The sequence below is a fragment of the Pleurodeles waltl genome, chromosome 1_2 (genome assembly GCF_031143425.1).
Source record: "Pleurodeles waltl isolate 20211129_DDA chromosome 1_2, aPleWal1.hap1.20221129, whole genome shotgun sequence".
Lineage (NCBI taxonomy): Eukaryota > Metazoa > Chordata > Amphibia > Caudata > Salamandridae > Pleurodeles > Pleurodeles waltl.
This window is the reverse complement of record NC_090437.1, coordinates 688,796,778-688,810,410: the sequence shown is the minus strand read 5'-3', so window position 1 is coordinate 688,810,410 and position 13,633 is coordinate 688,796,778. Positions and strand designations below refer to the sequence as shown.

General features: G+C 48.8%; 1 protein-coding gene across 2 annotated transcripts in view; it reads left to right on the top strand.

Moving 5' to 3' along the window:
- The window catches only part of IQCM (IQ motif containing M), a 1,478,261-nt gene that overhangs the window by 929,765 nt on the left and 534,863 nt on the right, over positions 1–13,633 (top strand). For both annotated transcript variants that reach the window (XM_069242635.1, XM_069242634.1), the window contains exon 12: positions 3,062–3,251. In XM_069242635.1, coding sequence (XP_069098736.1) covers positions 3,062–3,251 — 190 coding nt within the window. The remainder of the gene's footprint in view (positions 1–3,061; positions 3,252–13,633) is intronic.

The following is a 13,633-nucleotide window of genomic DNA, read 5'->3' as shown; positions in this document are numbered from 1 at the left end:
GTCTTGGTGAACCTGTTCATGCACACCATCTCTGAAACCTTTTGATGTGCTGACCTTTGGGTCATCTTTGATAAGTGTGGGAAACGTGGCCTCTTTCTTGGTCTCCATTAGAAAAACAGCATTTGATTCTTCTGATCACCTCTTCACGTCTAAACGTCTCCATAAGCACAACCCTGGGCACTTACCAGTGATGTGGTATGATGACTCTCTTTAATCAGTTCTAGTAAGCAGATAATTGTTTCTTGCTTCTTTATCGCATTGGCTTTAGGTGTCTCTTTGTACTGCCTGGCATCTCGTTGATCACTGCCTCACAGCACTTCTGATTACTGCGTTATTCTGCTATTTGCTGTAACTATTTGCTGAACTTTTAAAACATGTCTCTATCTGCCTTTAGCATTATCACTCGGTATGATCTATAGGTTTATGTTGCATAGTAGCACAGTATGCTTTCGTAATCTTCAAATGCTTTATGGCAGATGGAGCTGCGCCTTGACTCCACATAGGCCAAATATTGACTCTGCACTTGGACTGAGGCAAGTGTAGCATGCACAAGTAGTTTGCTTGGACCATGGCAAACTCTCTGGGAGAGCACTGTTGGTCTTCAAATTACTTATCCCATCCTTGTCACCAGTTGTAGCATCTTCCCCAGCCGGGGTACCCACCAATAACTATGCCACACACAGAGCTGTATATTACGCGTCTTTATTTGTCCGCGTGTAATATCAAACTCAACATTCTAAACTTGCATTCACTTCTCCACGTTCTAACACTTAAGTCACAGTTCTGTAGAGTGCTTCAGGAGCCAAAAGGGTTCTGTCATTCATAAATCACATGACACTTCTGAACTGTCATTGAATGGACAGCATTTCAAAATGTTGGGTCTGCCACAAATACCATTTTGAGAACCTATTTAGAGCTTTTCACCCTGAGATGTTTCTGATTACTAGGTATCAGTGTCATTTAGTCAGGGATAGCTGCTACTACATTTGGCCTATCCATTACTACCTCTGGCACTGCCTTTAGTAGCTCTGGTCTCAGGTTTTATAAGATCAGTTACAACAGCAGAAAATAAATAGGACTTTAGCTGCCCTGTTTGCTTTCAGCATTTTCCACTCACCTTTAAATAGGAGCCTGTTGAAGGACTAACAGAAGGTAAATAATACCCAAAGTAAGAGAGAGTGAGGGAGTGTGTGCGTCTGTATGTGTCTGTATCGATGTGTGTATGGGAAGTGATGTGACTCTCAGCTTTTTTTAGCTCTGTTAGCACATTATGTCATTTTGGTGTTGGAGAGTAAAACAGTTTATATGTTAATTCAGTGGCACATACTTGCATGTTGTTGTTGAAGTATAGCGATAACTATGATTTCAACTGAATTTTAGTATGGATAATTGACCATAATGGAGGTAGTGTAGGAAGCATCCTAAAGCAGATAGGTTGGTTGTTGAAGGCTACCTTTTGTGAAGTTTTGGGGGAAAGCATTATTAATTCAGAGGAGTTGTAGGTGACTTATTCTGAATACTGAGATGGTCATATTGTAGGAGAATCATGGGGCCTAGTTGTGGTTATGTAAATGGCAGGAGAGGGCTCCTCCATTAGGGCGGAGTAGCGTCGCTCCCCGCCAGTAGTGGCAGTTGCAAACCTTTGAAAGAAAAGGATGTTTATTATCCTTTTCTTTTGAAGGGGGGGGGGCATGTGGGTGATGAGCAGTGAGGGGGAGTGCTCAGCACTACCCCTCCAAGTGCATGTTTGTTTGGATGGCCGTCTCGGGCCGGCCAAACATACATGCGCAGTAGGCTTGAGAGAGCCAACGCAGGCTCCCAGACTGCCTGGGAGCACCCTGGCTGGGCGCTCCCAGCCAATCCTGATGCTGCTTTGAGCAGCGTCAGGATTGGCCGCATGGCAGGCTGGGAGACTGTGCAGGCAACAAGATGGGAGGGAATGTTTACATCTACCCATGTGCCCCTCCCACGCGCCGCCGCTTCTAAGCCTGCAAGCCGCTCCAGGTAAATGGGTGTATCTTGGTGCACAAATGTAAGTTTAGTTGTAGCAATGTCATTATGTTCATTACGTAAGTTCAGTTTTTAATATTTAGGCCCTCATTACAACCCTGGCGGTCAAAGACCTTCAGGTTTGTTTTGGCGATTGTACCGCCAACAGGCTGGCGGTACAAATTGCCATATTATGACTGCGGCAGTAGCGCCGTGGTTGCACCGCTGGGACCGGCGGTTTCCTGCCATCGTTGTGCCGGCGGTTATAATCCGCCAGGGCAGCGCTGCTTGCTTGCTGCCCTGGGGGTTATGACTCCCCTTCCCGCCAGGCTGTCCATGGCGGTAAAGACCGCCATGGACAGGCTGGCGGGAAGGGGAGTCGCGGGGCCCCCAGACACAGCCCCACCCTGCTTTTTACTGTCTGCACATCAGACAGTGAAAAGCGCAAAGGGTGCAGCTGCACCCGTTGCACGGCCGCAACACCGACGGCTCCATCAGGAGCCGGCTGCAATGTTATGGCCGACATCCCCGCTGGGCCGGCGGGTGGAAACTCTGTTGCCGCCGCCGGCCCAGCGTGGATGTTTTATTGTGGCCGGCGGGTTTGCGGCCGCATAGGCGGCCGCTCGACAGTCCAACCTTGGCGGGCGGCTATTGAGGGCCTTAATGTGTAATATGTACCCTGACTTTGCTCTCACCTGTCACTGTGTATAAGGTTCGGTGATGATTGTGGAGATGGCATGAGAGATGCAAGAGTATCCTTGGAGATGGATGTACATTTGTTGTGCCACTGAAATATTGTACTTGTATTGTCATTGTCTCTGTCATTTTTTGAACTGGATAAACATGACCGATGTGTTGGGAGAGAAATACCCCCAGTGCACAGGTATGTGGGGAGAGGCAGCTCCAGGGTGCAAGTGCTGAACAGAAGCATCTCAATTGCCCAGATATTTTGTCAATGATTTGAAGGTCATGTCTCACCAGTTTTGTTTGCTTATTATGAAATGTGAAAAGCAAGAAACATTAAAAAGAAAGGAATGCATGATAAAATGATCATTCTCACTCGAATTTACAGGTTGCAGCGAATTAATGTGAAAAGTGCTGGTAATCTTAAACACATTGGTCCACATGTGGAAGTTTATGAGGCTTTCAACAAAGTAAAGGAGGAGCCTATCAGTCGAATATTTGCCAAAGCAGCGATTAAAATTCAGAAATGGGTCAGAGGATGGCTTGTGCGGACAAAGCTGAAAAGAATAAAAGCTAAGGTAAGTTTAATGACCTGCTGTTCAGATGGTAGAACTAATTGTTTAAAGAGTAGAAATTGTTACAATACAATCTTTTATATTGAGGCACAGTGGCAATCCAGGACCGAACAATGCATCTGGCTTTCCAGGTCCATCTAACAATACCCAGCCAAAGTTGGATTGAACTCAGGGCTAGCTCCTCTAATCCAGGACTTAATTAAGCAGAGATAAAATGGAAGGTGATCGGTGTTGGCCTCTTATAATACCTGAAGATAAAGCTGGGAGGATGGCAACTGCTTAGAACTGGACTGAAACCATCATCAAACTGATCTCTAAGTACTTCTTCAAATAAGTTGAACACATCTAGGGTCAAGATTGCTCTTGAATGAAACAGTCTGGGAAATACTGGTTGCTTGCCTTACTACTGCTGGAATGTTAGCTGGGGTAAGGGTTACCCAATGTTAGACCATAGTACCTCTGACTGGACATTATTTGGTTTTAAGCTTTCTTCAGGTCCAAAAAAATCCTATTCCAAAAAGATCACAAGAAAACTCTTCTTTTATGTGGTTTCTCCAGATGTTTTGCACTGGGGCACTGCTAATCTGTTACAACATGGCTGCAGTGTAGATTTACACCACCCACATGAGCAACTTTAAAATACTAATTTTAGCATTAGCTAGGACACTTATAAACAGTGCTTTGAAGTCCAGAAGGTGTGGAGGCATAATGTGTAAAAGTGAGATGTGCCTGATTATTTACATTTGTATGTCTCTGCAGTTAGAAGATATAAAGTCTCTCTTTTGCTGCATTAGGCTGTGGTAGTTGTTTCCTATAGAAAATCCCTACTTGTGAATAAAAGCCCTACCCTCCACACACTTACTTTTGAAAGACCCCCAGATGACGGTTTGATTGGAATTTTTTTACAGTGAAAGAGCAGAGAGTTCTCAAAAAGTAGGCTGATTTGCTGTGGGAACTTTGTTAGGATTAGGAGTTATCAGCAACCACTGTCTAATAATCCCTGTGAGAAAAACTGCTCATCACCAGCACATGGATGAACCTGTAGAAAGAACAAAATAAGAACATGTTACTGCACCTGCCTGTGATCAACTGGTTACTGTAGAATGGGACCTAGGTGCGATTTGCAGTTCACCGTGATGGAGTGCAGGTCAGCCATAGAAACCAGGTTTCACCCAATTAGAAGTTTTATCTTCAGACTTAGGGGGTCATTATGACCCCGGCGGTCGGAGCAAATGTGGCGGTAGTACCGCCAACAGGCTGGCGGTACTTACTGTCACATTATGACATTGGCAGTTTGGCTGAACCCAGCCCGCCAAATGTACCACTCCGACCAACATGGCGGTAGCAGCCGCCCAGCTGGAGAAAACAATCTCCATTGCACCGCCAGGGGTATAAAGACCCTGCCTACCGCCATGGTTTCAGTGGCATTCGTAATGCCACGAATACCATGGTGGTAGGCCCTATCAGTGACAAGGAATTCCTTCCCTGTCACTGATAGGAGGCCCCCCAAAACTCTCCAAACAACACCCACCCCTCCCTACATCTACGCCCCCATTCACACACACGCAGACACACACTCATCCACACATACATACATGCATGCATTCATCCATTCACACACACATCTGCGAACACATCAAAACATACACGCAGACACGCATTCAAATTTCCATACATACATTCACTCACACAAATTCATACACGCACGCAAACAACACTAAACACACACTCACATTCAGGAACACACTCACACATACATGCACACACCTCCTCACACACACAACACCCCACACCCCCCTCCCCTGTCGGAGACCCGACTTACCTGGATCTAGGTGGTCTTCCGGCAGGGGACGGGACGAGGCGCTGTTACCACAAGCAGCGCCCACCAGCAGAACACCGCCAGGCTGTATTATTTGTCATAATACGGCTGGCGGCGGTCTACTGGCGTGGTGCTGCTGGTGGTAGCAGTGCCACCTTAACGCAATCCGCCAGTATGGCCCAAGCCGGATTTCCATCCTTCTTGTGGCGGAACTCTGGCTGTGGTCATATTTTGGCGGGTGGATGGTAGCCGTGGCAACAGTCTTTTGGTGGCTATCACTGCGGCGGTAGGCGTTTTTACCGCTATTGTCAAAATGTGGGCCTTAGTCTCTGAAATTAAAGTCCAAAATCATTTGTGGGCAAGCAGCAGACTGTGGCTGAGAAGAACTCACTGAGGTCCAAAAGCCATTGCATGAGGCACCTGTGAAGCTGTTGACTTTTGTTAGGAAAGCTCAGAGTTGGAGAGATTTGAATTTTGCGCCCAAGTAAGGTCCCTCACTTGCAGATACTTTTGGTGCCTTGTCCCAGTGAAGATTTCTATGATTGCACTTAATCACTCATTTGATCTTGAATTCCTCCAGTGGGGCAAGACTCCAGGATGTAGCTAAAGAGGGGCTCTTGATACCTTCTACATTAGGTCCTGCTGTGTTATATTTGTTGCTGTGGAAACTTCTGAGTGGGATAACCTGAATCTTCAGTCCAGCTGCAAAACACCTTCATCAGATTGACTTGGCTATCATGTCCCAGTCCTCCAGAGGTCTTTGGAGCCAAAAGGTTTCCAAGTATGTTATGAGGAATACACTTTGACCGAGCTCAGGGTTCTAGGACCTCCGGAATAGCACTTGTGAGTCAGGACTCGCAGAATACACCAGCTGGGTTCAGGGCAGGTCCAGCTAGAAATGGTCAGGTGGGCACTTGCAGAAAAGGCCTCTCGTAGCTTTGTTGTGTCTCTGTAACTTGAACAGGAGGTCAGCTTTATGACCCTTGTAATCCACGTCTTTGCCCTTGATACAAGAGGGAGAGCAGGTCCAGCCATGCAGGGCTCTTCTTAGGCCTCAGGCAGCAGATTCAGCCCTCTTCTGATTTTCCACAGGTCCACTAGCGTTCTGAGGAGGGTTACATTTATGACTAGCATCAGCTGTGGGTGACTCCTGGTCCCTCCTTTGCTACACTTTTAGGGCTTTTTCATTAACCTTCTTTATGTCCTACTTTTAAATACTATGTACCCTGCCTTATAAGCAATACGGCCTACACAGCTGTGACATATTAATGTTCAAGAGGAAGTTTATCAAAAGGGTTTATTCTGATAGGTTGGATTACAGTTTTTAAACTGCCACATTCAGCCTACAATTTTAGGCCAGAACCCTTCTTTTACCCTGCCACTGTATTGGATGGCACAATATGTACTGCAGTCCACTAGGGACAGTGAATTTAAAGGCCCTGGTAGACTGTGTACAATGCATATGTTGAATGTGCCAGTTAGGGGTTTAACAATTTCATCATGTTGAAAGGATGAGCACAGGCGTTTTACCACTAGTTAGCAGGGGTAAGGTGCACAGAGTTATACAGCCAGCAAAAACAGTTACTGTAAAAATCAGTGTGTATACTAGGCAAAAGATAGTCATTTCCTACATAAACTAAGTAGTTTAACAGTGGCAAAAGCTCTAATTTGGCATTTTAAGTCATCAAAATGTTTTTTCTTGTATACTAATTCCATTTTTGGAGTCGTAAAAGGGTTTCTGACTCCTAAAATCGGAATTACATATGGATACTGATTCAGTATATAGAAGGTGCATGTTATAAAATGTGATAAATCATTATCTTTTACATCAATGTTTTTTAACCAACATCTGGTCACAAAGCATTGACCATTTACCGACATCTCAAAAGAAGATGTAATTCATTTGCAAAAGCAAAGGGTTTCCCTTTTTGAATTAAAAAAAAACCGTTGAAGTGTAGACAGTGGCCTAGGAGACCATTGCCAAATCTTCAGCAAACTGGATAAAATGTTTTATTTATGTTTTGAAGCACAGTTCTTTTTAAATTTAAAGAAAATGGACTGCATTTAAAAAAAAGTATGCTTTATTGAAAATGAATCACAGATATGGTGGCCTGCTGCCCCTTGCAGGCTCTCATCCCTGTGATTGTGGCCAATCGAACTAAATTGTGATTTGCGACCTACCTAACAAATATTGGTTTGGGGAGATGTGACTCAATCAGATTGTTTTTCAGAAGCTGATTTAATGGTATGCATGGCGTCACTTTGTAAATACGGTGCAGGAAAAAGGCCTCCTTAATGCCGTCTTAGTGTAAAAAATATGACTAGGATGGCACAAGGTGGCGATAGGGGCTTGTAAATATGCCCCTTACTGGACTTAATAGTGAGGCCTGCTTTCTACAGGGCCTTCAGCACTTCCCAGAGGTGATGCAAATGATCCTCCCAGCTGAAGCTGAACATTGCAATGTTATCAAGGTATGCCGCCATGAAATCCTCTAGCCCAGCCAAGACCTGGTTGGCACACCTCTGAAAGGTGGCAGGAGCTTTTATTTCCATCCAAGGGCATGCCCCAGAACTAGTAGTGCCACTCTGACATTGAAAACACTGACCTCTCTTTGGCCCCTTTAGTCAAGGAAATCTGCCAGTACCCAGATGTTAAGTCAAACTTACTGAGGGACTTGGCAGCTCCTGGCCAATTTGTGAGCTCATGAGGATGGGGTGACGTCATTGAGCCCACGTAGTCCACACATAATCTCAGTTCAGGGGTAGCACCTAGGACAGCAGCCTTTGGAACCAAGACCAATGTGCTGGCCAAAGAACTGCTGGAGAACTCTATCACTCTTAATGCTAGCATCTTGGAGACCACTTCCTTGATGCTGGCTTTGACCTTGTCAGGCACCCTGTAGATTTTATGTTTCACAGGTGGGCTGTCCCCAGTGTCCACTTCGTGGGTGTATAAAGGGGAGACTCCTGGGATCAAGGAAAGCAGAGAGGCAAACTGCCCAGCAACTGGTGACAGTCCCTCTGCTGTCCCTGGGACAGTGTTGAGGAGAGGTTCACACCCTTCACAGACCCATCTTGCTCTTTCACAGACAGGAGGTCAGGAAGAGGTTCACTCTCCTCTTCCATTTCACGATCTGTTGCCAATAGCATGGATAGTTCAGACCTCTCAAAATGTGGTTTAAGGCGGTTCACTGGGTCTATTGAGTTGGTGGAGCACAATAGCAATGTCACCTACCTGGTGAATTGAGGAAGTTCACCAGGTAGGTGACATTACTGTTGTGCTCCATCACCTCAAAAGGACCACTCCACTTGTCCTGTAGAGTGTGAGGCTCCGCTGGGGCCATGACCCACACTTTCTGGCCAGGCCGAAACTCAACCAGAGTGGCATTCAGGTCATACCATCGCTTCATATCCTCCTGGCTTGCTTCCAGGTTTGCCTGAGCGAGTTTCCTGAAGCACGCAGTCTGGTTTCTGAAGGCCAGCACATAGCTAAATACATCCTTGGGGCGGCCTACTTGGGGCTTTCTCCCAGTCTTCTTTCACCAGGCTAAGAGGTCCTCTTACAGGGTGCCCATATAGCAGCTCAAATGGGCTAGAGCCAAGTCCCTTCTGCTGTACCTCCCTGTATGCAAAGAGAAGGCATGGCAAGAGGACATCCCACTTTTGCCTCATGGAGTCTGACAGACCCATAATCATGCCTTTTAGGGTACCTCTCAACCAGCCCATTTCCTTGGGGGTTGTAAGGAGTGGTGAACTTGTAGGTCACCTCACACCCCTTCCACAGGGACTTCATATATGTGGATATGAAGTTGGTACCTCAATTGGATACCACCTCATTGGAGAACCCAATGTGGGAAAAGATCCCCATCAATGCTCGGCCCACCGTGGGTGCCATCACTGACCTCAGAGGGATAGCCTCCGGGTACTGGGTGGCATGGTCCACCAAGACCAGGATGTACCTGTTGCCCATGGCTGTCTTGGGGTCCAGAGGCCTCACAATGTCGATCCCCACCCACTCAAAAGGTGTGCTCACGAGGGGAAATGGTTGGAGAGGAGCTTTGCATCTCACTCCTGCTCTTGCCACTTCCCTGGCAAGTCTGGCAAGAGACCTACAATGCTCATAAGAGTGCCTTCGCATTTGGGGCCAGTAAAAGGGGGTGACAATCATCTCAAATGTTTTTTCCTGCTCCAAATGTCTTGACAATGGCACATCATGAGCCAGACCCAGTTGGAAGGTTCTGAAGTGCTCAAGTACCACGATCACTTGGGCTGCCCCAGGCTCAGCAACCTTTGGCTCACTATACAGGAGACTATTCTCCCAGTAGCTTCAATGTGATCCAGACTCCTTGCCAGCTGCCTGGTCTGCAGGCTGCCGCTGCAGACCCTCAAGAGAAAGGCATGTCTTCTGCACCTCGCAGAGCTCCTCCCTGGTGGGAACCCCTTCTTGCTACTAATGGGTCAGCTCAGGCCCTTCCTCAGTTCAGCCACTTGCTCCACTGTAGGTTCGGGGACATCCCCATTGGGGTCAGCTTCCTCCTGGACCCTGGGAACTTCTGGGGTGGGTTTCCCATGCCCCCTGCTCCACCTCTTCCTGGCAGGCACCTGGGCCACACTTTCAGGCTCCAGGTTCTTCTGATCACCCTTACTAGCTGCCATAGACCGACCACCATCTCCAAGTGTGACCTGAGTTTCTCCTCACACTAAGGGAAGTCCTCCAGGTCATTTCCCAGCAGACAATCAACAGGCATGGTTGGACTCACAGCTACCTTCAAGGAACCTGAGCTCCCCCTTTCACAGACATTCAGCGTTGTCTACAGCAACTACTTGGTGAAACACATTGGGGGCCACCTGCTTTTCCGACACCAGGTGACACCTGACAGTAGCCACGCTGGCTCCTGTGTTTCTCAGAGCCTCCAGCCTCTGCCCATTGATGGCCACCCAGTGCCTGTACTTCTTAGTGTTGTCAGGTACCATGGCCCTCTGGCCCATCTCACTGTCCCCTAATGAGATAAGGGTCACCTCAGCTGGCCCCAACCCTTCTCATGGAATCAACTCCTCCCCAAGTGCTACACTGGCTAACCCCTGTGACTGTGTACCAGTGGGTGCCAGTGTCCACTTGGGACACTTGAGATCCCCCCTCATGTAACCCTCCTGATCACATGCATAACACTTGTGGGGACCCTTCTCTGCAGGCTTCCCTGCAGAGATCCAAGGCTTCTTCTCACCTGAGGGATGGGAATCCTTACCCTTGGAACTAGGTAGGTAGTGCCCCTCCTGGGCAAGCTTTCTTGGATCAGTCAGCTTGCTGTCAGCCAGATGCTGGCACAGCGCTGGAATACAAAGACTATACAAGTGCTCCCATGCAATCAAATTGAAAGCCCCTCATAATCTGTTACCTTGTTACCCATCCATCCAGTGCTCTGCAAAAAGAATCAATATATTCTAGCCAAGTTTGGGAATCTGACTTCTTGTAGGACTTAAACGTTTCCTTGGACTGCTCTGGGGTGAGACCATGCCTGGTGAGAAGGGCGTCCTTCATGGCAGATCAGGTGAGCCAATGGGGATCCCCTAAGGCTTTCAAGGTCTCCCTACCCCAAAATGTTTCCACAGACCTCCCCCCAGTGTACCTCAGGGACCCCGTTCAGTGGAGAGCTGACTCATACCCCTTAAACCACAAGTGTATGTCATCCTCCCTCTTATAATCCTTCACTAAATCTTTATGAATGTGTACCCTCCTCTCAGAGCGCACTGGCAGTATGCTGCCACCATTTGTGCTGGGTTCGGCCTGCTTGGCCTTGAGGTCCAGCTCCCTCATACTCAACTCATGAGACAAAAGCAATTTATTTTCCTCTAGAGCAAGGGCCCTTTCTCTCTCTTGTTGCTCCATTTCAAACTTTTTGCATTCTGCTTCCAACCTTAGCTTACCAAGCCCCAGCGCGTGCTCTCTGGCCTGTCGCCTGTCCTCCAGCTCCTCTGGGAACAAACCTCTGAATGACACACTGCTCCCACTCCTAGAGGGTACTCTCCCTACAGGCAGATCCTGAGCTCCAAAGTCCCCTTGTTGGTTCTGTAACTCCACATCCTCCTTCACAACCTCTTCAGCTTCTTTGCTGCCCACCAGGCCTTAAGCGCCATTTGCAGCACCTCTTTCCTAGCGGAACTCTTCACAGGGCAATTAAGATCCTTGCAAAACTGTTTCAGTTGAGGCACTGTGTAGGATTTAAACTTCTAAATCTCAAACACAACCGCTGCAACTTCACTTGCTGGTTCACCAGAGGCATGATTTGTGGATAGTTCCAAGGGTTGTCAAAAACAGAAAAAATCAAAAAGTGTTATGTGGTTGCTAATGGTCTCCACTATGCAGTAGTGTACACCAATCACTGTATGTCAGGTACAAGCACAAGTCCTATCCTCAGGGCTGATCACCAATGTTAGAAATGGGGTCTCTAGTTGGCAGTCAGTTTCCAACATGTCCATGTAGGGTCCCTCGCTCTAGTCAGAGTAAGGGAGTCACACTTCTGAGATAACCCGTAGCTTGGTAAAAGCAGTCAGGCTTATCTAAGAGGCAATGTGTTAAGTATTTGTGCCCACATACAGTAACGCTGTGAAAATACTACTAATGGACACCACACCAGTTTAGAAAAATAGCTAATATTTATCTAAGTAAAACAAGACTAAAACAACAAAAATCAAACATCCCACAAGCAAAGATATGAATTTTAAAAGATGACATCCCAATAAAGTGCTTAGAAACACACTAGTTCCAACTGGTGCTATCACACCACTCGCGAGGGAGTGCGATGCCGGTACCTTAGAAACGAGGCCGAGTCAAAGACATGGCATGGAGGTGGGGAGGTGAGGAGGTGAGGCGTCACTGGAGCCAGTGTGGCGTTGGTTCTGTACTGCTATGCATGAGGTGTGGCATTGGTTCCATACTGCTATGCAGGGGAGGTGAAGCACTGGTTCCTTATGGAGATAGGGGAGGTGAGGCAGTGTCGGCAGCGAGGCATTGGTTCCCAACTATCCAGTGGGGTGGATGAGTCCAGCCGTTCAAGACACAATGGGGTAACCTCTCAGGGTCACGGTCATACCAAGGGCGCTGCAGTGGATCCGGGTGTCACAGATGTCATTGGCACGGCATTAGGGACTTATGATGTTGCAAGACTTCAGAGGTGCTCTGGCCGTGTTGGGCCTTCGGTGTCAGTCGCGGTCATCGCACTTCAGGAGGTACCATGGCTTTTAGTGCAGGCAGCAGTGCGTAGTCGGGCAGCAGCACTCGCTCTGGAGTTGTCTGGAGTTGATGTGCCTGTCTCTTCTTGTTTTATGCCAATTTTCACTCCCAAGGGCCCAGGAACTGGAGTGGGCACCTCCTGGCAAGTCAGGGTCCTCAGCAAGAGAACTCAGGGGTTGGCAGGTGAAGTCTTTGATGTCCCTGAGACTTCTCAACAGCAGGAAAGCTCAGTCAAACCCCTTGGAGACACTTCACAAGCAGGATACACAGCAAAGTCCAGTCTTTGTCCTCTCTAAAGCAGAAGCAGCAACTGCAGGCCAACCCAGCAAAGAACATACAGCAAAGAGGCAGTACTCCTCTTCACAGTGTTTTAGCTGTTCTCCTTGGCAGAGTCTCCTGTTGATCCAGAAGTGTTCTAAAAGTCCGGAGTTTTGGGTTCGGGGGCGTGGCCGAGCCAGGCAAGATGTCGGATGCGTAAACGCGTAGCTGCGACAGGGCCTGTGAACTTATCCTGCTGAAACATCCCTTAAGGGGACCTTGCGGATCCATCCTCTCCCTGCGGGGGTGCCTGTACAGACGGGGAGCAGTGGAGCTTGGAGCTGCCTCCCGCGGCCTGATTGGTACGGTGATTGAGGAGCGGCCCTGGAGCACACTGTGCGGCCTAGAGCAGAGCGAAGCGCCTGACAAGGAAGAAGGGCGGGGGCCGCGGAACACGGCGGGTCCCCGGGGCTGCCGCGGCAGGCTGCACCGTGCTTGGGGGCATCCCCGGACCCTACCCCTGCTTCGGGGTTGCCGCGGTGGCCGGCTGGCTCCCCTTGTGGCCTGGGGCAGAGCGGAGCATTCGACAAAGAGGACAGGTGGAGGCCGCAGGTCGCGGCGGGTCCCTGAGGCCACGGCGGTGAGCTGTACTGCAACGAGGGACGTCCCCGGACCCGGCCCTCGCCTAGGACTGCTGGAGTGTCCCGAATGATCCCTTGGGCTGACAGCACCTCGGTGTTGGTGGCGTACAACAGGTGAGTGGCGCCCTAGCGGATCCTGCACCAGACCGCGGGGGATCTACACCTCGTGGAGGGGGACCCGGGCGCTCACAAGAGGACAGCAGCAACTGTGGGGGGACACTGGGATGGTAAGTGGCCCCCCCCGGGACCGGCTGTCGGCCCTAATCTGCACCGCGAGAGAATGGAGTTGTTGGAGCAACAAAGAAGAGGTGGCATGCGATGGGGGTCGGTGAGAGGTGGACAAGACCAGGCCGGAACCGAATGGCTATTCTGGGGGCCTGACTACAACCTGAAGACATAAGGCAGCGTCGTGCACACAGAGTGTGTAGGAAAGTCC